The sequence below is a fragment of the Enoplosus armatus genome, chromosome 7 (assembly GCF_043641665.1).
Source record: "Enoplosus armatus isolate fEnoArm2 chromosome 7, fEnoArm2.hap1, whole genome shotgun sequence".
Classification (NCBI taxonomy): domain Eukaryota; kingdom Metazoa; phylum Chordata; class Actinopteri; order Centrarchiformes; family Enoplosidae; genus Enoplosus; species Enoplosus armatus.
The window spans coordinates 25,643,808-25,670,310 of NC_092186.1; the positions used below are offsets into that span (position 1 = coordinate 25,643,808).

The 26,503-nt window shown below is 44.7% G+C and overlaps 2 protein-coding genes across 2 annotated transcripts in view; one reads left to right on the forward strand and one right to left on the reverse strand.

The window, feature by feature from the left end:
- Positions 1–1,416: 1,416 nt before the first annotated feature.
- Positions 1,417–6,199, reverse strand: ddx10 (DEAD (Asp-Glu-Ala-Asp) box polypeptide 10). Its single transcript, XM_070909312.1, has 2 exons — positions 4,853–6,199; positions 1,417–3,431 (listed from the first exon to the last, which is right to left on the reverse strand). Exons 1-2 carry the CDS (start codon positions 6,197–6,199, stop codon positions 2,238–2,240), a joined length of 2,541 nt encoding a protein of 846 aa, XP_070765413.1. The 3' UTR covers positions 1,417–2,237.
- A 1,531-nt stretch (positions 6,200–7,730) lies between these two features.
- Positions 7,731–26,503, forward strand: part of szt2 (SZT2 subunit of KICSTOR complex) — a 93,866-nt gene continuing 75,093 nt past the window's right edge. Inside the window, exons 1-21 of the mRNA XM_070908515.1 lie at positions 7,731–7,754; positions 8,701–8,826; positions 9,972–10,145; positions 13,655–13,825; positions 14,499–14,621; positions 16,324–16,486; positions 16,576–16,682; positions 17,038–17,248; positions 17,888–18,058; positions 18,163–18,394; positions 18,502–18,631; positions 20,167–20,312; positions 20,476–20,628; positions 21,267–21,381; positions 22,337–22,542; positions 22,644–22,880; positions 23,096–23,174; positions 23,310–23,398; positions 24,655–24,823; positions 25,008–25,125; positions 25,817–25,930. Coding sequence (XP_070764616.1) covers positions 7,731–7,754; positions 8,701–8,826; positions 9,972–10,145; positions 13,655–13,825; positions 14,499–14,621; positions 16,324–16,486; positions 16,576–16,682; positions 17,038–17,248; positions 17,888–18,058; positions 18,163–18,394; positions 18,502–18,631; positions 20,167–20,312; positions 20,476–20,628; positions 21,267–21,381; positions 22,337–22,542; positions 22,644–22,880; positions 23,096–23,174; positions 23,310–23,398; positions 24,655–24,823; positions 25,008–25,125; positions 25,817–25,930 — 3,058 coding nt within the window. The remainder of the gene's footprint in view (positions 7,755–8,700; positions 8,827–9,971; positions 10,146–13,654; positions 13,826–14,498; positions 14,622–16,323; positions 16,487–16,575; positions 16,683–17,037; positions 17,249–17,887; positions 18,059–18,162; positions 18,395–18,501; positions 18,632–20,166; positions 20,313–20,475; positions 20,629–21,266; positions 21,382–22,336; positions 22,543–22,643; positions 22,881–23,095; positions 23,175–23,309; positions 23,399–24,654; positions 24,824–25,007; positions 25,126–25,816; positions 25,931–26,503) is intronic.

The following is a 26,503-nucleotide window of genomic DNA, read 5'->3' on the forward strand; positions in this document are numbered from 1 at the left end:
AACTGATTTGGGGTGTTTTATTGTTTCGAAAGGAACAAACTCTCCTCATGAAATTAACGTTATCTTCGCTGACAGGGATACACCTTTATCATAACTCAGTTATATCCACCGAGTAGACTTCAGGAGAAGAGGCGAAGTCACGAGCTCACCTGTTGGAGGTGTTTCTTGTGGCAGCGTGCGAGCCGCGAGGCGCCTGAACTCATCCCGCACCCGGTGCTGCATTTGCGGCACGCAGGAAAGATGGGCGCACCACGATTAGCTACGTCTGCATAGGTAAATACACTGCTTAATAAATGATTTTATTACAATATCTGCGTGTTGAAGATGTGTGACTGAAAAAGTATGTTTGTTGATGATGAAAATCTAGCAGTAGTTTCCCGCTAGTCTAGTGCTCAGCACTTCAAAACATTTAAAATACTGCGGTATTAAGTTAGTCAGATTTGGCGATGACCTGAAGTGTTTTGCCTGTCCAAAAGGAAGTGGAACAAAAGTTCACTTAATTAATAATCAGTGTAATTATTTAATAAAAAATGTGGCATGCATTTGCCATATAGAAATACAGTGTAAATGTGTGAGGAAGAGTGTCTTTGTCTGTACAGTGTATACGGACTGGTATTTATTCAATCAAACCCAACATTAAACATTCCACACATTATGTCACTTCCTTAAAACGGACTACAGAGCTACCAGCCGCTCCTGAATGCAGCACATTTTCACACAGACCTGAGGCCAGTCGAAAAGGCATGCTAGGCCGCAAAAAGCCTGCATTTAATGAACTATATAGAAAGCATTATTTGTTTATATTTACTTTTCATCATACACAACGTGGCATGTGAAATTGAACTTCAAACACTGTGACAAATGCAAAGATTGAAATTCTCGATGATGAGTATTCTACTATGAAAACAGCACTTTTGACTCCAGTTTGTTCAGTTACCAGCATCTTAGTATGACAAACCAATTCCTGCTGTTGATGGAGGAACTTTTGAGCATGGAAATAGGTGGAGGGTGCAACTGGGCTGTTTATTGGAGTCACTCTACCGCCACCTGCTGGACGGAGACAGACGCACATGGCTTTACATCTGTCTGTTTTAACTCTGCAGAGGCCAAGAACCAAATCCCTCAGCAGCATTTGTGGTTTTCAGTTTTAAATCGGCTCTGGCATTTCGACTTGTCGCTGTCATAGAGTCAGTCAGGGATGATCCGTGTTTCTTAGTGAACCACACTTGTTTGACAGACCTGCTGAAACCTGGAACAGATAATCAAATCACACCCTTTCTGTTGTGGCCCCTCGAGTGGGCCGAGCCTTCGTCTCAGCAAACAGCGTCTTTGTGAAGTTTTTGAAAAAGACATAAAAGGTTGAGAAAAGAAATGGGGGGGTCCAGAGAACACATCGTTTTCTTTCTACATATTTATTCTTCCCCTTTCTTCTAAATATACAGATTTTACAATGTTAAGAATGGCTTGTGGTTACATCTAGGAAATAGGGCCCCATCTAGAGATCATTTGTTTTTCTTCCTTTTTTTGTAAACTGCTGACATCAATCAGTGTACTTTACACGTACGGTACAGGTGTTTCCCGCGACTGTGTACGAGCCACGTGTATTTTCTGTGTCACACAATGTGGAGAACGATCTGACGGGTGAATTTCTGTCGTGTTGTGCAGATATTTCTCAGGTTTTTTTTTATGGCAGCAAAGACAAAATGTTCTGCGATTCGGGAGTCAAGAGCGTTTACAGTCTATCGAGCGAAACAAACTCTTTAATGAATGGTGATAGCTGTGACATTAAATTACTTTGACAACATAAGAAAAGACAGTTGCGTTGATTGTTCAATACATGTCACCGATTACAAGACCTCCCTGTCACTCTGATGACGAAGAGTTGATACAGAAGGATGGGGAGGGGCAACACACGGGGAGGATCGTGGACTCAAACAGAAGAAAAACCATCCAACAGCCTGGAAGCCCGCTGACCTCAAGACCTCCGTGCCACAAAGCCAGTCAGCTCGGCTGTAGTTAGATAAACGACCGAGCTGCCCCCCTTTTTTTGTCCTTTTGAGTGAGAATTTGCGGACTGGGCTGTTTGGTAATTACCAATCAAAGCTGATCAAAGCACACCCACACGGCCCTGATGGAGCAGATTTGTTGGGTTTGGATGAAGAGACTGGTTTAACGATTGGTTGCATTCTGGGAGTTGTGGTCTGACTTTGCCGTTTGAACCTTGGAGTCCTTTTCCTCTACCTCCCTCCTCCGAGCAGATGCAAGACTAACTCCTCGTCCTCGGCCAGAGAGAGACCAGTGTCCAGAGCTGTGCGCTCATCGTCCTGTTGCCTCACTTTCTTCCTCTTGCCAGCGGCGAGCTCCTCCTCTGCCTCGTCGCTGCTTTCACCACTGTTGTGCTGCCGTTTCGTTGGCCTCACCTCCTCCTCCTCCTCCTCCTCCTCGTCGGAGCGCAGTTTGTCGGGGTCCGGCAGGGTGCTGGGGTCAAACTCGTCTTCGCTGTGATTGGCCAGGTACGCCACCACCTCGTCTTCCTCCTCCTCCTCATCAGATTTCTGTCCGTGCTGCTTGCTGGCCTCCCTCCTGGCTGCCTTCGCCTTCAGCCTCTTCTCCCTGTGTTTGGCTTTCACTTTGCGGCTGTACTCCTGCTTGTCAAACTCCTGGTCCTCACGTCTCAGCCTCTCCCTGGCCTTCTCCACGTCGATACCTGAAACCTCCTCCTCCTCCTCCTCTTCCTCTCCCCCGGTCACTGCCCGTTGGACTGGCGGCCACAGCTGCACAGCCTCTCCTTCTTCGCTGAACGTCACTTTGGTGTTGACTTGGAAGTTTCTCTTCAGGGCCCTTTTGGCTTCTTTGAACTTCGTCTCTTTTTCCGTTTTCATTTTGGAGCCCATGACAGGTTCCTCCGGACTCTCCTGGTCCTCTGTCAGATTGAAGACATCCTTTCTTTTGACTGTCAGCAGGTCCACGTCTCTTAGATCCTCGTCGTCGTCGCTGTCGTCATCTGCACCCAGAAGGATTGTCTGCTTCACCTCTGCTTCACTACCACTTTCCCCCTCCTCATCGTCACCTGAATCTTCTGACTCGGAGCTCCGACTTTCCCCGCGAGGAACGCTCCCTCTCAGCTGGGACTTAAAGCTCCTCAGCTCTTCGTCTTCTTCGGACCGCTCCTCCTCTCCCCGCCCTCTCTCAGCTCTCTGCGCCTGAGCTTTGTTTAAGAAGCGCACCCTCGGAGCCACGGCCAGGCCCAGAGAAACCGCGTACTCCTGAAGCCGGAGTTGAAAGACGTCAAACACCTCTTTGTTCTTCATCAGGTAGACGGAGCGCAGGTAGGAAACGAAACACCTCTGGGCTCTCTCCTTCTGCTCCTTCTCCTGCGCCAGGAAGGCCTCCAGCTTCTGCTGGACGCTCTGCAGCTTGTCTGCGTTCACCTAGGAATCAATCACACAGGGAAACGGATGAACACAGATGTCGTGCTGCTCGTTTGTACTGTTTGTGTTAAAAAGGTACCCTAAGGAGTTTTTGTATTAATAATATTAATCTTAAAAAATGCAAAAATATCAAGAGGAAAATAAAAAATATATACTTTTAGATTGACAAGTTTATTTTTGTAATACAACTCCAATATTTACAGAATAAAGAGCACAATCGCTTAGTGAAAACCTTGTAATAACGTTTTCTTTTATATATGTATACTAATTGACAAGCAAAAACTAGTAGATTAACATTGAAATAATGAATGTTTTCCTACACCCCTAAAAAACCATAGAGTCAGTTCAGAAGGCTGCGAGCATTAATCTGGCTAACAGCCTTGTGGCATCCCTCATCCTGTCCTCCTGCTGCTGCTATATGAAGAGACTCACTGCTTTGCATGATTCACAGTTGAAAAAAGTCCTTTTGTATCCTCTCCTATCCTTCCACAGTATTTCTACAGCACCTAGAGCTGCTTTAGAAGCAGACAAGACATGGACATCTCACTTTCTACAACGTGGGACCTTTTAAAGTCAAGACATGTCAGTACGGAAATGACAAAGATATGTTTGAGAGTTTATCATCGACACCTGTTCTGTTTCTACTGTGACAATGTCACCGTGTCTCCTATGAAAAGGTCTATTGCCTTATCAAACCGATTTAAAAGCTATGAGGTCAAACATATATGTCCTCTGGAAATATAACATTTTGTATATTATTGATTGATAGATATCATATCACATATCGGACCTTGATCATCATCTTTGATAACCAAATTAAAAAGATCTTTTTCAACGATGTGAATGTTATGTTTAACAGGCCATCCGTCACGTTCAGGTTCTTAAATTCTCAAATATCAATATTGGTTTCGGCCTCAAATAGAAATAAATAAAAAATAAAATCTGTATGTTGTAAGCTACAAGCACAACCCACCAAGTCTTCTCATGCAGGAAAAGCCTCGCTCCAGTCTCACTTCAGAGATAACACCTACCCTGCAGCCATCTGGCATGCTTGAAATCGCCAGGCTGCTTTTTAAAATTTTTTTTTAAAGATTTATTATGTTCTATGTTCTAGTTCAGTGGTTCCCAACATGGGGGTCGTCAGTGTATATACAATGGTAAAATAGGGGTCTCTTAAGAAAAGGGTAGGGAACCACAGGTCTAGTTTATGGTCTTCATTACAGGACATGATCCTGTGCTGTTGTATGTTGTCTGTTTATTGCCCTGTGTCGTCGAACATGAACTGTATCGCGCAACCTCGACGCAGACTACGGCCTAACAGAGACCACAGAGTTGTACTGCACTGGATCACATTGTACACTGGCGTCTACGTTTCTGCTATACTGTGTATATCGTGATGCTGTGGACCTTCAAGGTCTAACCTGGATCTTATTGATGGGGACCTTCTTCTCCTGCAGCTGGCCGACCATGCCCTCCTCCTCTGAGGGAAGCAGCAGCAGCAGCGCCTCTCCCCCCTCTTTGTACCTGGCGGTCCGGCCCACCCTGTGGATGTAGGTGTCTGCGTCCTCTGCACAGTCGTACTGCAGCACCCAGTTGACGGCGGGGAAGTCCAGGCCTCTGGCGGCTATGTCGGTGGCGAAGAGCACGGCGTTCTGCTTTCTGAGGAAGTCGTTGTAGACCTCCACTCTCTTCATCTGCTGCTGCTTGCCGTGCAGAGCCAGGATGGGCATGCCGGGTCTGAGGCGGCAGAAGACCCGGAACAGGTACTGCACCTCCTTGCAGCAGGCAAAGAAGACAATGATCTTCTTCTTCAGGTGGTTCTTGACGAACGAGTAGAGCATGTTGACCTTCTGGTGGAGCTCACACACCACGTAGCTCTGTTCCAGGGTGGCCGGGGTGCTGAACTTGGCCTTCTCGTGGACCCACACGTACTCTGGGTCTTTGAGGCTGAGCCGGGCCAGGTCTTTGACCGACTTGGTCTGCGTGGCGGAGAACAGCAGCGTTTGCCGGGACTTGGGAAGGTTCTCCACGATGGCGTTGAGTGTGTCCGCGAAGCCCATGTCCAGGATGCGGTCCGCCTCGTCCAAGACCAGCACGTGGAGGTTGGAGGCGTGGAAGGTTGCCGTCTCGTCCATGTGCTGGAGCAGCCGGCCAGGGGTGCAGATGACGATGTTGGTGCGGTGGATCCTCTCCGACTCGCCCTTGAGGTCCTTGCCGCCGATGATGAGCCCCGCGGAGAACTCGTGGTTCTTGCCCACCTTGCGGAGGACTTCGAAGGTCTGGTAGGCGAGCTCTCTGGTGGGGGATATGATGAGAGCACCGAGGCCGTCCATGGAACTCCACTGCTGGCGGTACAGACACTCCAGCACCGGTATGAGGAAGGCTAAAGTCTTCCCAGAGCCAGTCTTGGCCGCGCCGAGGACGTCTTTGCCTTGCAAAGCGAAGCCGATAGTCTGCCTCTGGATCTCGGTGGGCTGTCTGTACTGAGCCTCCTGCAAACTTAACAGGGTTTTCTTTGAAATGGGGAAGTCTGAGAACTTGACTGCCTCCTTGGCGTTTATGTCGCCGTACCTGCTAACGAGCCTGTCGATGTACTCCCGTTCGACCTGCCACTCGGGCTTCTTCTGCACTCTCTCTCGCTTCACTCGTTCTTTAGTCTTGTTGTATTTTTTCTTCCATTTCTCGAAGTTTTTGACGGGGTCGGCCCCGGCTTTCATCTTCGCGGGTTTGGGTTTCTTCCCGATGGCGTTTGAGCCCCTTTTCTCCATGATTTAAGGTCAAAAGAGCAGGAAAAGAGCGAAAAACACATACGCTGCGCCTTCTGGTAAACAGCGTGGAAAAGACAGCTCGCCGTCGCACCTAGCATGACGCGATCACCACGCGACACCGAGCTTGTTACCATTGGGACTGTTTGGCCCTGTACTTGGCATGCCAGGCAGCACCGACTCTGGACACATGACCATTAAAACGAAGAAATTGGCTCATATATGAATTATTCTGTCACGCTATCAGAACAAACATTACACAATTCCGAAATGAAATGATCAGAATTGTCAAGCGTCTCAAATTCATGTCGTGTTTTTTCTCTTCTTATTTCATTTTCAATTCAATGTTTTCCTTTATATATGTATATGATGATATATACAATAGTAAATAATATCTCTACCTCAAATATAAATAATTAAATTAGAAATATAATATATGTAACGTGAGGTGGAATAAATGTAAATAATCTGAACAATTATATGTAATTTAATATGTATTTCAATTTCTATTAATATAAATATTTTACCATTTCATTAATTCACAGAGAGGAACAGGGAGCACAGATGACCGAATGTCTGCTCTGCACCGTAATTACTGCTGACCAATCTGAGGAGCAAAAGCTACCTGGAAGGCTAAACCCTGGGCCAAATTTTACCCAAAAAGTGTCACTCGATAGCACCCGTCAAATGTTAGTGGCAACTTGCTAAAAAGGAAGAAAACGTACATAGAAATGATTATGCGTGTCACTGCATATTGTATCATTGACTTTCTTTACTGCTTTATGGCTGAGTGTCAGATGTTAAATCAGTTTTCTGACTGTCTTCACCGCTAACTTGGTATTTCACTATTTAGTTGTCTAGTCAGCCGTCCTGTGGTATGCTTCCGGATCACGTGCCGAATAAAAAAAACAAAACAAAACACGAGCCACGGAAGTTTAATGAACATAATTTCAAAATAAAAGCTTATACATTGCGTGTAAGACCGAAACCCGTAGTCTAATTTATGGTTAAACACAAAAGAATTCCTGAAGACAAAACGTGAAAATAAGAGGAAATACACAAATTCACAACAACTTAAATGTGAAAAAAGATATGTTGTGAAATACCCTAACTTAAAAAAAATACATACATATCTTCATATTTACTTTTTCAGCAGACATTTTGACTTGTCATAATAGGAAAACCACAGGCGTTACTAATAACGTTAACGACGCTTCTGTTCCTGAATTAAATGGCTAATTTCATTTCTCATGTTTACCACGTATATGCTATAGAAATGACATTTTGGAGTGAATTACCTGAACACGCTCTATAACTTTTGAAATATGCACGCTAGTCTAACACGTTTTATTTTGTCAAATTTGACCGGAAAAATGTCACCCTGTCTGAAATGACACTGCTCTACGAACACCTGCCCGATAGACAAGACAGATGATAAACAAGTGCTAGGAAAGATTGTTTTTGCACAGACCAAAGTGAATATTCGTCAGCTGAGGCTCGCTGAAACCCCTGCAGTCCCTATGCTATACAAGGCATGGCAGAGAGACAGGACAATGAGGTAACAGGGGCTTTCATTTGGAGGAAGAAGCACAGGGGTTGCTTTGGTTCGGGAAAAAAAAAAACAATGCACATTTTTCATTTGGTTTGTTTGTCCGAACAGCCAGAGCTCTAAAAAGTCATTTGGAAGGGTAATAAAAAACAGTCGCCGGCAAATAACGTTAGAGCGGTGGATGTGGACATCTCTGGAACCGGTGTTAGCTGCTACGTTAGCTCAGCAGCTAGCAATAACAGTTGCAAGTTAACACCAACCACCTTAACGTTAGGTATCTAGCTAACGTTACATTGAAGTTTAGAGATTGTCCTTTGTTTCTTGCATGTCAACATAGTTTTTAAGATGAGTGCAGATCAAAGACAGTCAATAGGTTGATGTAGTTTGTGTCCTGGTATAGTTTTCACACCAGCACGAAACTAGCTCAATTTATGTAGGAATTTAAGTGTTGCCTTGCTCAACGGTAAACCTGTGTTTTAGTTATTACATTATATTTGACGTTTTGCAAATTAGTTAGATCTTTAGGTGAAGTCGGCGTAGAAGTAACCCATAAAGATGCATTGTAAGTTATTTGAATTACAAAGTTAACTTTCAAGTGGCACACACTAACAGATAGCTAACAGGAAGACGTTATTTATGGAAGTAGAAATTTGATCGAGGACGAGGCTACAAGGTGGATTGGGTGTAGCCACACTGAGTTTAACACGAACTCCAATACTCAGGAAAGGCCTTCAATCATATTTTGCAGCTGTTCAATTTTGCAAGCAACGACAACGTCATATATTTTAAACTTCCAGATTTTTAAATGGAGTTCGGTTCTAAAGACATGTAGAGTCTCAAGTGTTGTATATTGTTGTCATGATCAATTCAGATCAGTGAGCAAAATAGTATTGTGCTGCTTCAAACTCTGAACGTTCCATTTTCATGTACTAACTACACGTCTCTCATCATTAAGGTGGAGGAGGCTGACCAGATCTACCTGCTGATGAAGGAGGAGTACCGGATCTCAAGGAATGTGCGTCTGGCGTGGTTCCTTGGTAAACTCAACCAAGTCATCTGGCCAGCATCAAAGCCCGAACTGGTGAGTTTATCCTGCCTCTTAACCCCTTTCCCTCATGGGGGCCCAGCAGTGCCAAGACCGAAATGTGCCTAATTGTATGCACAATTGTATGCAAATTCTGAGCAGTTTGTCTCTGTTGAGTATTAGTATGCTGCACCCCACTGACATATACAGATTCTTACTGGCATATCCCACTGCTGATTATGGTGTGTTGCACACAGTACTCCTCTCCACTGTCGTACCGCTGGTGTGCCGCTCTTCTTCTACAGTCGTATGCTGATTCTTTGGCCATCAGTATGCCCCTGCTGTTCTACTGTTATATGATACATACAAATGGCATGGAACTACTGTTCTGGTGACGTGAACCACTGTTTTACACAAACTAAATGTTTTTGACATAATGCACATTGGCATATAGCTAGCCATAATAGTCAAACTTGTCCAAGGCTATGCTCAGCTGGCAGAAAAGTGTAGCATGTAGGCAGCCTTGTTGGCAGCTATCACTGATAGCTGCCTACAAGGAATAGTTATCTTCCAGTATAATGTTATGGCATAAGGTACCAGTTTTACAGGTGAGCTGCCAATGAAAAAACGGTATCTGTCAGTGGAGCATGATGGCATGCCAGTGAAGACTGGCATATACCTGAACAGGTGTGAACAGGAGCAATTTGTGCGATGCTGGTAAAACATCAGTGCTATGACAGTAGCATACAAAGTGGCCCAAAGATGGCGCCTATTCAATCCAATAAGAATTGCTGCGCCTGGCGCATCCCAAGCCACCAGGAAGTGCGCCAGGCTTTGAAGCCAATTTCACATAGTGGCCAAACTGTGTAATTACAACTTCTGGGTCCATCATGTGACACACACTGGCCCAAAAAGACTTCTCCCCTTAGGCTTACATTGTGAAAGAGACTGTCAATCAACATTGCCTTACCTAACTTTACTTTCATTAGAATTAAATGACATAATGTGAATAAATGCGAATAAACGTAACGTGAATAAAACTTAAATACATTTCCTCGTCCATGAACATGATTTCTGTCTCTTTTTTTGGAGGCTGAAAAATGTTTGTCTAATAGTTTGAGAGCCTCCTGAACCAACATAAATAAATGTTTAATAAATTGATAAGTCACACATGTCATGTTTGACTCTCACTTCATCGACAGCTGAACTCAGAGAATGAATTGGACTTGCTGAGCATCTTACCTAAAGGATGGCAGCCGGATTTCTCCCCCACCATGTACCCCTACATGCTGATGCCGTCCACTCGGGCCACCTTCCTGGCCCGGAGGTACCGCTTCATCATTGAGCTGGACCTCAGCCCCTCCACAGGGATTGTGGTAAGACTTACGATACGGTTAAATGATTGCTAACTTGTTTCCTGAATGAATGGTTGGCAAAATATTTCTTTCTGTATCCATTCTAAAGCCTAAGTGTCTTAGGGGGGGGTATCATTAGTGTGCTATGTACCAAGTTACCAGGACCTGCTAGCATTTCAATGTGTAGATTGGATTGGTTCATGGCACTGAATAATGAGGTCAGTCTCAGCACAGTAACAGCTCAGGGGACAGCAGGTGCTGATCAGTAATAGCCAACCTGGGGCTAGAGTTAGAATTGTTCAGTTGCGGTTAGTATATAGGTCTATAGGTCTTCAACTTACTGCGCATGCGCCGACTGTGGATGCAGCCTGTTACAGTCGCTCCTGTTTGTTTTCTTGTTTTTTCTTACTTTTCTCCTTTATTCCTTTTATTTAACTCAGTACTTTTTAAGATACTGACTTTTGAAGTTGTGCCCTCTCCAAACATGCTGGTGGAGAGAGTTCTGGTACTTTTTTTCACTCTGGAATTACTTTCATTGAAACATCGGACAGTCGCGCAGCAACTTCTGTGCCGCTTTGTTTACTCCAGAGATCAGCTGATCGCTCTGAAGCCGGCCAGCTTGGAGACCAGAACATCGGAGATCCCCGCTGAAATCTGCGTAAAGGGGGGGGGGGGGGGGCATGCCGTTCTCGTTAACAACAGGTGGTGCAATCCTTCCTCCATCACCATCAACGATCGTGTCTGTTGCCCGGACATTGAATTGTTGGCGGTTGGACTCAGACCATACTATTTGCCCAGGGAATTCTCACTTGCCATTGTTGTGACTGTTTACACCCCCCCCCTCTGCCAACCCTAAGTCGGCGTGTGACGTCATTCACTCCGCCATAGCCCGTCTACAGACTCAACACCCGAATGCATTCATTGCTATTTCGGGTGACTTCAACCACGTCAGCGTGGCTAAGACACTTCCCACCTTCACACAGTATGTGAGCTGTCCCACTAGAGAGGAGAGGACCCTGGACTTGCTGTATGCTAATGTGAAGGATGCATACAGCTCCTCTCCCTTCCTCCCTCTGGGTAGGTCAGACCACAACCTAGTGCACCTCAACCGCTGTTATGTGCCTCTGGTGAAGAGCCAGCCTGCAACCACGAGGACAGTGAGGAGATGGTCGGAGGAGGCTTATGAGACACTTCAGGGATGTTTTGAGGTGACTGACTGGCAGGCGCTCTGTGAGCCGCATGGAGAGGACATTGATGGGCTCACAGAGTGCATCACGGACTACATCAACTTCTGTGTGGACTCCACTGTCCCAGCAAGGACTGTCTACAAGAAGGGCCAGGGCCGTCTCTATTTTCTGAGGCAGCTGAGGTCCTTCAACATCTGCCGGACTATGCTGAGTATGTTTTATGAGTCTGTGGTGGCCAGTGCTATCCTCTATGCTGTTGCATGCTGGGGGCAGCAGGCTGAGGGTGGCGGACTCCAACAGACTCAATAAACTGATCCGCAAGGCCAGTGACGTTGTGGGGGTGGAGCTGGACTCTCTGACGGTGGTGTCAGAGAGGAGGATGCTGTCCAAGCTGCGGGGCATTTCCTATTTCTATTTCATTTTCTATTTCCTATTTCCTATTTTTATATTTTGTACATATTTTTATTTCTAAATTTATGCTGCTTTCTAATCTTGAATGGGAGCACCAATGGGAGCACCCCCCCCCTCCCGGGGATCAATAAAGTATTTCTGATTCTGATTCTGATTCTGAACTTGCAGCTTATCCTGTGATCCACCACGCTGGATTGCCATCAAATTTTCGCGGACATTCACGGTCCCCACAGGATGAAATGTAACAGCTTCAACAGAACAGAATTTCAATTTGTGTTCAGCATTGACTTTGTCGAGAGACTGCTTTTTGTGCTGGCGGTGATGAGTCACAGAATCCCCATGTGCATGGCTGGAGTAGCATTTGAGACAAAGAGCTGCTGTCACTGCACTTCACAGTGACTCGGGACAGGGGCGCTTCCCTGTAATGAAATATTTAGGAACCAATAGTGCGTCTCCTGTGATCAAAATATTTAGTCTGAACGCTCCTGTTATGCTGCGTGCAGTGAAGGACGACGTTAATCGATGGACCGCTTTACCGCTATCTCTTATCGGGCAGAGCTGACATTTTGAAAATTAACACATTTAACTAGGCTTACATACATGATGTCACTTTGGGAACCGCTCAAGTTTGAAAAGCGCTATATAAGTGAAGTCCATTTGCCATTTCTAGAATTTAACATAAGAGGTTTAACATTACCAATGGGCCATGTCTTCCATCTTGTCCCATTTGGAACGCTCCAACTCTTAAGGCTGAGAGAGGCCTGCTCAGCAACAGACATTTGCAGCATCATAATATTTGGACAACTGCTCAGATAAGATTTTACCTTATGAACTTCTTAAGGACATATTTGGATTCTTTCTTTTTAACATAACGTGCACGATTGTCTCCCCATCGTAAAGCCACTCAGGTGGCTTTGGGGAACATGACCTTGATACACCTCTTGCCACCTCACAGTGGGCCTCCTATATGGAGATCGGGCCGTTCAATATAAGATCCTATGTAGAGCATACGTGACTCCTGTCAGACCTGCAAAGATGACTGTGGTAGTCGTGGTTCGTTTAAACCGTTTGTTATTGGGACTGTCGTGATTTTTGATGTTGATCTTGAATGTGACGCAGATGAATCTCTGGTCGTCTGCAGCAGCAGCCATCAACCGTAGTCGCACATGCTTCACTGTGAAACCACAGAATTAAAGAAAAATAGTTTCACTTCTCTCAGAGAGAGAGAAGTGAATCATTCACCATTTCACGTCATCAGAGAGCAAATTCTGCGTCTTGTTTTGTAATATCTGTAGCATTGAATGACAAGACGTGAAGTTGGGACTCTCACATTCGTATGTAAAGTGTTTTGCTGGATATTCATTTATTTATCCATGCAGTTGGAAGGAATGAAAATATATAGAGAGAGAGAAAGGATAGCTTTTAGTCTAATTTGATCTGACAAGAATCTGCCCAACAGCTTTCACTGTGTTTCCTCGTTATTTAAACTGCTTTTCTTTTTTCTATTTGCAGAAGAGACGGAGTTTGAGGATATTATATTTAATAAGTAAGATTGCCGTCGTGACTTTTACATAAAAGTAACCAGGGTGCTCATTCATGTTAAATTGCCATGAGATTACCCAGAGAGGTCTCGGGCTATTTTGGCCATTTTTGAATACTTTGGATTTTGCATTTATATACCACACTACCACATTACCATGCCAAGGTTTGGTATCTTTGTCTTCAGTACAACATCACCTATCTGATCTTTTTCTCCCACTTTGGCATACTGTATCAGCATTTTGGACCCAAAAACACATCCAAATTGGTGGTTTTTTTTATAAATATGAACACAGGTTGCATGTGAGAGGTAAAATTGAGAATTGCGTATGTCAAGAGTAATGCCCTCTATCTGGCAACACTCTGAGGTGTGTTTTGCTTTCTGTTCTGCAGGATGACAGCACAGGAGAGATGATCTTCGACGAGGTGTTTCACGCCTTGTCGAGGTGTCTGGCCGGTCTGGCCCAACCGTTTAAAGTCCCTGGAACTGATCAACACTTCAAGCCCAAGATCTTCATCACCATCTTGGCGTATTCGTCAATTATTGGCCTCACTTCCCATCAGGTCATTACAGTCGCTTACATGTCATCCTGTGTTTGTTTTCTGGTGTTGAACCTGTAACCACGCCCAACAGTGATGTCACAGGGTCCTGGAGTCCACCTATTAAGTTAAACCACGGGTGTTAAGTTACTCTTTAGTGTTAGTGAAGCCCATGTCCCTGTCCTTCGGTCCAAGGACTTCCTATATTTCATTCCATTCATTTCCTAAATCAGCTTGTGCATGCATCTCGTACACACCATAGACTGTACATAAACGTGGCCGACGCGTCTCCTCTTCCTCCCGGATACGGCCGCTGCCATCTTGCGCTGGTGACATCATTTGGAGGCAGAGTCTGCGCAGTGGTGATCGGGGGTGGAGCCATGGCCCATGTCTTATCTGCTAACATGGAGGGGGCGGTGGCTTATGACCTACACTGCAGCCAGCCACGAGGGAGCGATCGAGACGTTTTGCCTTCACTTTTTGGGAGCTGTCACGTCGTCCATCTTTATATACAGTCAATGGCTGCACACTGTGTTTAATGTTATCAAAGAGATGCCTTAATGTTGTTCCTAAAAAAACAAACAAAAAAAAACGACTTCCCTTGTGTAAGCATGGAGCCCTGGTTTGTTTCCATGTGACGCACAAAGCTGCTGTAGATGTTGTTGCAGTCCTCTGACAGCCTCCTCCCCCCCCGCAGGTTTTGGTACAGGGCTGTCAGCTTGATAGAACGGACCTCGATGAGTTCCTGCATCACATCTATCAGCAGCTCAGAGCCGTGGAGAGCAACATCGCGCAAGTCCTACATCAGCAGCATGAACAGGCAAGTGCTCATGAACAGCATTTACATTTGAGAATATTTTTTTGAATTTTAGAATGTCAGCCTCTCTAACATCTTAAAGCAAAGGCCTGGTGATATTCTACATTTTTCATACTGTCCCAGTATCCCATGTGCGGACCCAAACCAACAATGAATGTATCTACTAAGCATTGTGTGTGTGTGTGTGTGTGTGTGTGTGTGTGTGTGTGTGTGTGTGTGTGTGTGTGTGTGTGTGTGTGTGTGTGTGTGTGTGTGTGTGTGTGTGTGTGTGTGTGTGTGTGTGTGTGTGTGTGTGTGTGTGTGTGTCACAGCCTGACATATCTTCTTCCTCTGTGCCTTAGAGCTCACAAATCAGTGAGCCACACTGTTGCACTGGGGGGGACATGTTCCTTCACTACCATGAACATACACACACACACACTGTAGTTTATTTTGACTCAATCCCACATACACCGTCCTGTTGCCCCCACTAGAGCACCAAATGTGGATTCATTCGCGGCTGAAAATAGTCCCCAGCAAATGCACTATTTCCTCCCGTTTGTTTTTTATTTAAAAACTGCAGCGAGCAGCTGTTTTATAAAAATGAACCTATATATTTGTGACACTGTGTTGGTTTTGGTTTTGTAATGAGATTGGTTGACATTTAGAAAAATATAAAATAATGCCCGCCTTAGGCTTTAATGTTTTCTCATTTATATGGAGTTTAGAAATGACTAAGTACCGTTGGGAGGAAAGAATGAGTCTTAAGGGATACATTTAAGGATCTGCAATGACATAAAACATGTTTGCGTCTAATTCAGTGACGCATGCTGTTCTGTACAGTGTGATGGGAGCTGGCCTCTTGATAACCCGGAGGCAATACATACTTTATATTCAATGAACTCAGATTAGCTGGCTGCTGACTGGTGCTGCCTGTCTAATATCCTGATGTCTTAACGTATCAAAGTTCCAGAAACAACTTTATTATGAAACGTAGGGCTACACCAGGCTCAACATTTGAACACATGAGTGGAATCTCATTGGCCTGTTTTGGCCCAGGGGATGTGGCATGCCTTGCAGGCTCCACGAATGATCATTCAAGTCATCGTTTAGAGGGCAGCCCTGATGAAACCTACAGGTTCCACCGTAAAGGGCTATTCTACGCTAGATTTTGGAAGGACGACAAACATAGCTGCCGAGACCTCCTATGGGTTGAAAGTCTGCGTGGCGTGTTGTACTTGTGACCACACCAAGTTGTGATAGTAAAGTGCTATGCTACATCCCCTCGTTTTCCAACAATTTATGTGGAAAACTTTGTGCCAATCAGCTTTTTGTTTTCATTTGTACTGATAACCTTGGAGGCAAAGGACACCAAAACTACAGTCCTGTTTTCATCCTCAGCTGGTTAAGACCAAACCTCCTGTCCCACAGCTGCATCACAGCTTTCGACCCCCTCTCTTATTATTTCCTGACTTGCTTAGAATCCCACATTGGCTGCCACTCCATAGAAAATGAGTAGGGGTGAACTTGGTCTGGGTGCAGTTACTCTTTGAAGACCGCCTCTGTTCTCCATGCAAGTACTGCAGGAGAAGTTGTGCGTGAAGCCCCACTTGACCGATAGCCTGATGTCGCCATTTACTGATTGGTGTAAAGGAGTGTGACTGCTAGTCTTTGATGAAGATGTACACCAATGCATTCCTTTTCTTTCCTGTGCCTTTTTTTTTAGTCTGTGGAGCCAGTCCAAAGCTCAGGTCTCCATAGCAACAACCTGGATGACCAGCCGCACAGGAAGCAGGGTATTTCCATGGTGTCAGCTGATATGGGTCTGGTCAGCATGGTACGCCAGGGCATCCTGGCCCTTCAGTTGCTGCCCCCAAACTCCAGTGCAGGTAGGGTTTGTCATTTAGTTTCCTCGATTTTTTTTTTTTTTTTAATCACTTCATAATTAGAAGAATGATTTTGCTTGTTTGCGTTCCAGGTATCATTATAATCACAGATGGAGTGACTAGTGTTCCTGACGTAGCTGTGTGTGAAACCCTGCTGAACCAGCTCAGGAGTGGAACCATCGCCTGCTCCTTTGTGCAGGTAAAAGGCGAGAACATCTTGACGTCTGCAGCTCTGACTTTGTTGTTTGTTACTCATATAGCCTCCTTTTCCAAATGGAGTGTTAAAACTTCAGGAGACAGTTTTCTTTTGACTCTTATACATCTTTGGAATTGTTTTTAAAAGGGGTACAATTTTCCAGTTTGATTCACGGCAGTGGGGCTTATCCTCAACTGTAACGTGAACACATACATACTATGCTCCATGTTCTGTGAAAACATTATATCCTGAATATGATTCAAAACAGGGTAGATTTCATAACCAGGATTCAGAGGAACGCCGTTATTCTGAAGTCTCTGACTCCTCTTTTTTTTAAATTGTGTTTGTCCCTTTCCAGGTTGGCGGCGCGTACTCCTACGACTGCAGCTTCGGCTACATCCCCAACGTAGAGCTGATGAAGTTCATCTCATTAGCCACCTTCGGTTCGTACCTGCCAAGCTGTCCTGAAGTGGACCTGAACAGCCAGGAGATGAACGCCTACCACAAGGCCTTCTTAACATACTCCTTCCTTAAGACCCCTGAGTCTATGAACTCAGAGTACTTCTGTGGTGAGACAGCTGTGCATACTATAAGTCTTTTTGTAGTACTTTACTGACACACTCTTATCTTTTTATCTTAAAAGCAAAATGTTGTTGTGTCCCAATAAAACAACACAGTAGGAAACAATACAACCCAGTTTAATTGGATATAATTTATTATTAAGCAAAATAAATGTGTATCATCTGCAAATAAAGTGCATTTTAATGTACAACATAAACAATAATGGCCCGAACACTGAGCCTTGGGGACCCCCACAGCCTTCAATAATTTGGAATTAAATCTATTTATTAAACATACTGGTGCCTATTTCCTTAATATATACATTATTTACAGTTGTCATTAAAAGTCATTAATTACCATCATTTTAAATTCTTAGGTAGATGAATTAAACTAAAGGAAGAATATATAACTTAACCACCACCATCCCACCCAGGGAGTCTGTTTTAAATTCAAATCTCAAACATGCGTTTCTATTCTATCCCTGTTGGATTTATGTGTTATTTTCTTTTTTTGACATTTGACATTATTTTCGAGATAATAAAAAAAAACATTAAACGTAGGTTTATTGGTACTGATGATGATGATGATGATGATGATTAAGATGACAAACAATAGGCCTACATATGAACTGCTTTGCTGTTTTGTAGTTTCTCAGCACAAGCTGTTCAACGAGCACCTGGTGTCGGCCAGCGGTAACCCCGCCCTGGTGATGAGGAGGAAGAAGCACACGGAGAAGGAAGTCCACGCTCACTTAATCAGCGTGGTGTCTGTGCGTCTGAGAGAGGGCTACACAATCCGAGAGATCAGCCTCACCAAAGGTAAACGTCTGTCTTTACTAAAAGTATCGGATATTTGAAAACCCGTAGAGCAAAAAGAGTTCGATCTTCATCCTTGCTGAGAATGCTGCTCCTGGTTTCCAAAGGTGGGACTCAGCTGGAGGTGAAGCTGGTGCTGTTGTGGAAACACAACATGCACATTGAGTACCTGGCAGCCGCCTCCTGGCCTCTGGACCCCGCCAAGAGGACCACCAGGGTGGAGGTGACGATGGAGGGAAGCTACGACATCCTGCATGACATCAGCTGCACCCAGAGGAAACCCATCACCAGCCCGTACCGCACCTCCGTCATCCGACGCTTCTGGAACACACTGCAGAGGTACACCCGTCCCACCCTGATGCGGAGCATAAAATAAGAGACTGATCGCTGCTGTTTGAATGCTGGATGTGTTGTCACCTGACTACATGTGCTGTGTGTCCTTCCAGCATCAACCAGACTGATCAGATGTTGGTGCACCTCCAGTCATTTAATTCAATTCCTGAGAACTACATGATTCCTGAGAGCACCAAAAACGGGGTTCCTCTGTTCTACATCCCGCCCGGCTCGACTACCCCGGTACTGTGGTCTAAACTTTCAGCGACGAGTTCGCTTTTTATTTGTACCGCATAGCCAAACCTATCGCCACACTTTGGGGACAGGTCTGGCTCAACCCATCATCGTTTCTTTAAACCAATCACAGACCAGCTTTTTAATGACTGTCTTTACGAACAGCTTTTGGACAATTTGAACAAAGGGCTTGAACCAGCTCACAAACAAGCTACAAAAGGAACAACAGAAGAAAAGGTTCAACAAAAACAAACTTGCCAAAGTCAAAGGTGACACCCTGGTTGCAGACGTTGCTGCTATTATTATTATATTGTGGAACATTTGAACTCTTATCCACTGAGAAAAGTTAGCTGACTTTTTCAGTAATGAAATTAATGGTATTAGATCAGCCATTCAAAGTTCAATGTCATGCAAAAAAATAAATCCCCATCGACAAACACAGGGAAGGAATTTGGTAAAAAAAAAAAAGCAATTTGCTACTGATTACAGAGCTCTGTAAGAAATTGTGCAGCATCTTAAGCCATGAAACCTGCTGTCATGTTGCTCTGCCAACATACCTCTTTAAACATGCTTTCAGCTGGCGACAGATTTACTGCAGCTGTCTTCAGGTCTTTTTGATGAAGTACACTGTACTCATCAAGCTTTTCCTAAAAAAAACAAAAAACAATGAAAATGGTTCTCTACCAGCAGCTAAGTCAGTTTTTAACCCCAAATGGTTAAGTTCAGTTATTTTGATACGTTTTCCAGCCCCACTACAGTACTAAGGTTCTGAATGATACTCATGTAGAAACTGATTCAGCCACGATTTCAGTCCTGGTCTTATTATAGGTTGGATGTACCTGATTTTTCTCCAGCTAAATGCAGACAAAAACGGAGATAACTATTTTTGGTGCAAAAGAAGGAAGGCTGAAAGTCTCTGAAAAACAAAAACCAAGTCAGAAATCTCGGTGTAGTCTTGGACTCCGAGTTAAACTTAAACAGCCTAACCAATTACAAAGTCTGCATATTATCATCTTAAAAAAACATAGCAAGGATTCATGTCCAGGCAGGACTTAGAGAAACCAATACATGCCCTCATTTCCAGCAGGTTAGATTACTGTGGTGGCCTTTACCCCAAAAGACTCTCAGACAGCTTCAGCTCCTTCAGAATGCTGCTGCAAGAGTCCTAACAAAAACCAAGTCAGTGAACACTTCACACCAGTTCTCAGGTCTCTTCACTTGGCTTTCAGCTTTATGTTCTAAGCTCTTAATGGCTTAGGTCCAAATGACTTTCACTATATGAAGCCTCTCTGTCTCTCTGGTCATCAGGTAGAGGGGCTGCGAACTGTTCCCAGAGTGCATTTAGTTACTGGAACAAACTTCCAGAGGATCTCTCCGACTTGCACCGATTTTGAGTAGCTTTAAATCCAGGTTAAAAACTTCGGCTTTTCGTGGGATTTGTTGACAATCAGAAAGAATCATCATTCCAAAAAAACCCCTGTATCCTCTCAGCGTTCCTCCCGTTCGCGCGCCTCCTTCATCTGAACGATCTCCTCTTGTCCCAGGTCCTGTCGTTGCAGCACAGCGGATCCAAAGACTCCTCTCAGTCCCAGTTCGCTTCCTACTGGAAGCCCATCCTCTCCATGGACGCCAACTTCTGGCAGAGATGGCTTCACATGCATCGCATCGCCATCATGCTTGAACATGACATGTGAGACATTTGTGTGTATATATATATATATATATGTATAAGACTAGATACAAGAGGCATATCAAGAAAAGAACAGAAAGTAGTTGTGTGGATGTTATCTGCCATATTTGTTCGGCTCTGTTTATTGTGCTCTGTCGATCCTTTAATAATGTTGTCCCTTCAGGCCTGTCCCCAAACACCTGCACACAGCGGGAAACAATGGGCGCTACAGCACCATTCAGTGCCGTATCTCCCACTCGGCCCTCACGTCCCTGCTGAGGGACTGGAGCAGCTTCGTGCTGGTGGAGGGCTACTCGTACGTTAAACTCATATACAGGTGAGACGGCACATTCAGAAAATAGCTGCCATTTATTTGCAGTTGGAAATATCACATGGGGTCAAGGGCTGGAAGAAACCTCAGAAACACTAAGATTATGTTATTAATGAATGATCATGATGGTGTCAACTGATATTTCTGCCAGAATTTAGCTTTTGATCATTCAATGAAATCCCCCTAAACTGGAAAGGTTCTCAGCAGAGTGAAACACAGCCCTTAGGTCAGGGGTTTCCAATGTGGGGGTCGGGACCCCCTTAAGGGATCCCAAGATAAATCTGAGGGGGCAACAAAATGATTACAGGGATAAGAAAGAAAAAGACACATTGCTGCCACACAAAATTGGTATATTTTTTCAGAGTTTGCTCTAAAGTGTCCTTTTTTTAATTCCTTTTAGGCTTTTAAAAAAACACTCAAATACAGTAATAATGGAGGACAAATGACTCCTTTGTCACACCTTACCAAGGCCAAGATGTTGCAAGTATATAACTTGTTTAAAGGGGTCAGGAGCCAAAAGGGTTGGGCTGCACTGCCTAAGGTCACGGCACATTTTGCCCTTTTAAATGAGAGATCTGTGTTAACACCAACTACTGTTTTTGAAAAAGTGAAAAAGTAAGATTAAATGAACTCCGTCTCCACAGTTCTTCTGACCAGCCTCCCACCTCCTTCTACCTGGTCCGTCTCATCTCCAAGACGCCCTGCATGGTGCTGCGTCTGGGCTTCCCTATCGGAACACCAGCCCATGTTAGAAACAAGGTACAGAGACTCAAACATACAGCATCAGGGACACTTGTGCAATCCAAACCAACGTCCCCGCAGCAGACCCTGCCCAGGTGTTATAGTTTATGGTGCGGATGTATTGGATTGCTTATTGTCTTATTTAGTGGGTATCTGAAAATAGTGTTTGAATCTTAATAGAAAATAATACAGCAGTAGACATACATGTTATGAAATGAAACTGAAACAGGAAAAAACGTTGATAATCATTTGGCAAAACGATCCTTCTTCAAGGGCCACTTACTAGAATTTTCCGGGGGCTTTCATGCTCTTCAGAAGATGACGATCATTGATTAATATGTTTTGCCATCTCCATCTGCTGATGAAGACCACGAGAGAAGTTGGTCTGGGAAAAGTTAGCAGGTGCACCTTGAGTTAAGATTATCTTGTCAAACTACTGTTTCCAGGTACCCTTTGCTGTATGTGCCCTTTTTAACATTTTATTTTACAACTCATGGAATTATTACTGAAGTCAATGGGTGTCCAGAAGCAGCAGACGTTGTTCACTGAATTTGATTTATTTGCTCTGTAATATTTCATTCCGTTTCTGGATAAACTATAAAATATTGGTCAGGCTTATAATGACAAAGCCTGACCTGAGGAAGCACCACTTGGTTTGAAACATTATCCAATATATATACGTTTCTCTGCTCTCCACCTGCCAGGACACTTGCTTCATCTCCACTCAGTCTTTTTTTAATATGCTCAAGAATTTCCGCTGACGAAATTCCGTTGATTGGTCTTCAACTTTGTTTTAAAGCAGTGCAGACAGATATTTAAAGATTTGCATGAAAATACAGCTTAACGGTAGGAACTGTAATATCTGCCATCAACGTTTGGCTTCCAGTTTTTCTTTAAACTGTTACAGACTCAATGAAATATGAGAAATGATACAATGATGTATTTTCTCGCGACGCCTTGCGTTTTTCATCAGATTGTGGACGAGCTGCGGGAGCAGATCCTCAAACTTCGCTTCCCTCACCGCGTTCAGAACAAAGAGGCGACCCCCAAGACCAAGAGGAAGATCGTTGGCAATCCATCGCCGTCCAAATCTCCCTCCATCCCCGCTCCCAAACCTTCGCTGTCAGACAGACCCTGCGTGGTGGTGCTCAATAAGCCTCTGGAGAAGCTTCTCATAAGGTCAGAAAATATTTACAACCAAAAAAAAAAAAGCTCCAGCACTGTGTCCTCTGTGTGAAAGGACACATTCTAATGAAATGAACCCGCGGTATGCTTTGCAGGTACGAGAAGCTGCCACTGGATTTCAGGACTCCTTTCATTTTCAACATGGAGAACTTTCCTCAGCCCTCCAACAGCGCCGTGCCCCTCAGCATGGCAGCCAACCGCACGGCCTCCTCCACCCTGGCCTCGCTGTCCCGCTACTTCCTGCACCAGCGCTGGGTGTGGGCCGTGCAGAGCAGCCAGGGACCGACCGTGGCCATGCAGGCCGTCGCTCACATCCTGTCCATGCTCTCCGAGTGAGTTCACGCACTTTCGCCAGACTCAGATTGCAGTTAAACAGTAAATTAAAAAAAAAAAAGTTGTGGGAGAAATTGTGACAAATGTGACCTGAGGTTTCTGTAGAATTACAGCTGTCTCAGCACTGTTCAGCTCATACATGCTAATAAAGAGGTAGCAGCTGGGTTGGTTCAATGTGGAACTTGTTGCTCTCTCTCTCTCGATGTCTGCGTAGGATCCGTTTATCAGAGGGCTTTCACTTTGCCGCCAGTGGAGAGGGCATCGTCAACATGGTGATCGAGCTGCCAATGAAGGTAAAGAACGGCAGGGCGGCAGATGATTTGCAACACTACATGCCCGAAGCTTGAGTTCTCTTCAGTATCTGTAATGTCCACGTACATCTATGTGTGGTATTACTACTTACCACCGGCTTCAACTTCTATCCTCAGGGCATGTCCGGTGACACGGACAGAGAGAGTCACTCCTGTATCGTTCAGTACATCCTGTTTCCACCTCACTCTACTTCTACTAAGGACAGGTAAGACTGGCAGGGATCATCTGTACAGAAAACATGAAGCTGAGGGGCTTGGTACATTACTTTTATAACATGAACGGTGTAATTCATCTTTTTCATCTTTCATCTTGAAGTGATGGCTGCCGTGCGTACTGAAAACCACTGCAGTGTTTTTGGCGTCTTATAAGCCTCCAAACCCATTTTACATCTCACCTGTACCTGAACAAACAGCTTACTTTCATGCCTCCGCGGCAGGCGATAGCCATGGCCGGGGGGTACAACAATGAAATGATTTTTCTTTTACCCAAAAGGTCAAAGGTCAACTTCACAGTGACATCGTAATGTCCATTGATCCACACCATAGCTCAGGAACAGAAGGGGAGATTGTTTCTGGTCCAACACTGAATAGTGGACACTTTTGACTCAAAGGTCAAAGGTCATTATGACCTCCAAAAAAGTTTTTTAGCCGTAATTTAAGAATGAATCGGGCGATTCCAGATTCCACACACATGTTGACTGGGACAACACAATAACTAAACAATAACTAGCAGAGTACGGGCCGTCATTGGAATCACGTGACTGCAAACAGCTCTATTGGAGCCCGTCTAGCTAATTGTGATCCTGTGATGGAGTGAGTGAGTTTCACAACTTTCAAAGAGCTGTGTCCAACTTGTTCACACTTTTGTCCCCATTTTGCAGCCATTTTGCTGTGACTATTTTCCATGGGTGTAGCTAGCTAGGGATATAGGAAGATGACACCCCCTTTCCTTAACTGCACCCACAAAGCTCTGATTGGTCAGCTGTTTCTCCAGTCGGCAGAAACAGACCCCCAGTGAGGACAACATCAGAACCTGTTTATATATCGCTGAATAGATCAGAGATGTGGATTGGGGATTCAGAGGTCTGGAACCAGCCAAAGAAAGAGCCGTTCAAATTCAAGACCAGCGTGGCCAAACCATGTGCCACGGAGGTCCGACAGCCCGCAGGTTTTGAGTCCAACCGAAGACTCCACACAGTGATCAGCAGTCATTCAAGGAGAGGGGGGAACTCAGTGAACTCCCTTGCTGAGGTGATCGGTTGGAATGAAAACCTGCAGACTGTTGGATACCCCTGCATTCACACTGACCCTCCTTCATGAATACTGGCACCAAGTCTGCATTGCCTGGGTATTGGGACTGAACAAATCCCCCGATAGACTCAAGATACGTCGTGCAGGTTCGGTTGAGCTGTAACGGCACATTTGACGGCATGCTGTCTTTTGTCTTTTTGTGGGACTCCAGCTTCTCCACCGACGACGACAACGACACCGAGGTGGAGGCTGTGGATGCAGACACGGAGCTGAACCTTGTGACGGAGTGCTGGGTAGAGCCACAGAGCGGCACAGTGATGAACTGCATGGACCAGCACCGCCACTTCCAGGGCCTCAAATACCAGGAGATCCCTCAAGCGGTGTGTAGTTCATACAGCAGCTAGTCCCAAAGTGGTGGTCCGTCCACACACTCATTACGAAATAGAGTTGAGGGTGGAGAGTCTAAGTCTCTGTGTGCATGCCAAGAGTTCAGTTTACCGTTGTGTTGTTCTGTATGTCGGTTCAGCAGGTTGTGTTTGACAGTGACCTATTGTGTTGTCCTAGATCTTCCCCAGGGATCTGGCCTGTATGTCCACCATGATGACCTTTGAGTATTTGAGCCAACTGTGTCAGAATAAGGACCAGGTCTGCTCACTGCCGGCTGGACTCAAGGATGTGAGAGGTAATAAAACACACTGCAGTACGTACATTGTCACTTGACACTGCACGCGCAGCGCTGGAGGATGCACTGAGATCCTTTACTTAAAAGTAAAAGTAGCAATAGCACACGGCGAAAATCCTGTGTTCCAATATCGCCAAAGAAAAAGTATGTCACTTTATCAAAATGTACCGGAAGTATCAAAAGTAAAAGTACTCATTTATGTATAAAAAAAAAGCCCCCCCTGTGAGTGTTACGCCATTATTACTGACGCATTGGTGGAAGTTTGTCGAGGTGAAGCTGAATTCAACTACTTTATTACTGCTGGGAAGAAGAATCTATGAGAAAACATCATATTTTAAAAGCTCATCATATGTTGTGTATGTAAAATCTTTACCAGTGATTTAAAAAAAAAAAAAAATGGAAAAAAAGAAATTCATTAGTGAATGAAAAGAAGTAGTATTTCTTTTAGGGAGGTGGATACAACACCCCCTGTAATACAGTAAATACCATACATTCACACTAGCAGCAGAGGGAGGAGGTTTTTGAGAACGGAAGATTCATTCGAGTTTCTGCCAATGTACCAATATATGTGTGTTATACTAATACCTGTCCCCTGTAGCTACTGGCTCTGTCCAATTGTGCATTCTTTGTAATGCGCTGTGTATTGTCTTTGATGGCTGGGTTTCCTGTGTGTGTGTGTGTGTGTGTGCAGGAGAAGCCCTGGCCTCCGAGGACAGCATTCACATGGTTCCTTTCCAGTTTGACCTCGTTCAGCTGCTCCCAAAGTGCCAGCAGGTTGAGCTCTTCTTCCTCACATTCAGCACAGGTACTGCACAGTTTCCTTCAACAGTGAGAATGACACACTGCACCTCGTGACACAAAATCCTTTTTCTATTCAATTTACAATGAAATAAGTGGGAGGAGTCGAGAAGTACCAGGGAATACACACAGGCTGTATTGGAATCCGCCTACTACGCTAGCAGTACGTACTGACTTGACCGAAATGTAGCATGTAGTATACAGCACGCAAGCAAAAGCAGTGAGTCAGTCAGGAGAATGGAGAGATTATCAACACAGTGGTTACTGCGTGATGCCTCCTCAGGTCTGAAGATCAAGTCCCCTGTGGTCAGACATTAAACCCTCACATACATACATGAACTCTGTCTAGCATATCTTCTGGTGTCTAGGGAGTTCTGGCTCCTGTCTTTCCCAAACAACACAGCCAGCTTCTCTGGTGCTCTCAAGCGAGACATCAGTAACCTAGTGCTAACCTCAAAGCTCAGTTTTCGGCCCAAGTTGACCCCTGCTTCTGACTCCCTAGACCACAAAACGGCGTACTCGCATACATACATAAAATAAACGGATTTGACAGTTTCGTACTGCTTACTGCTGCTAGTAG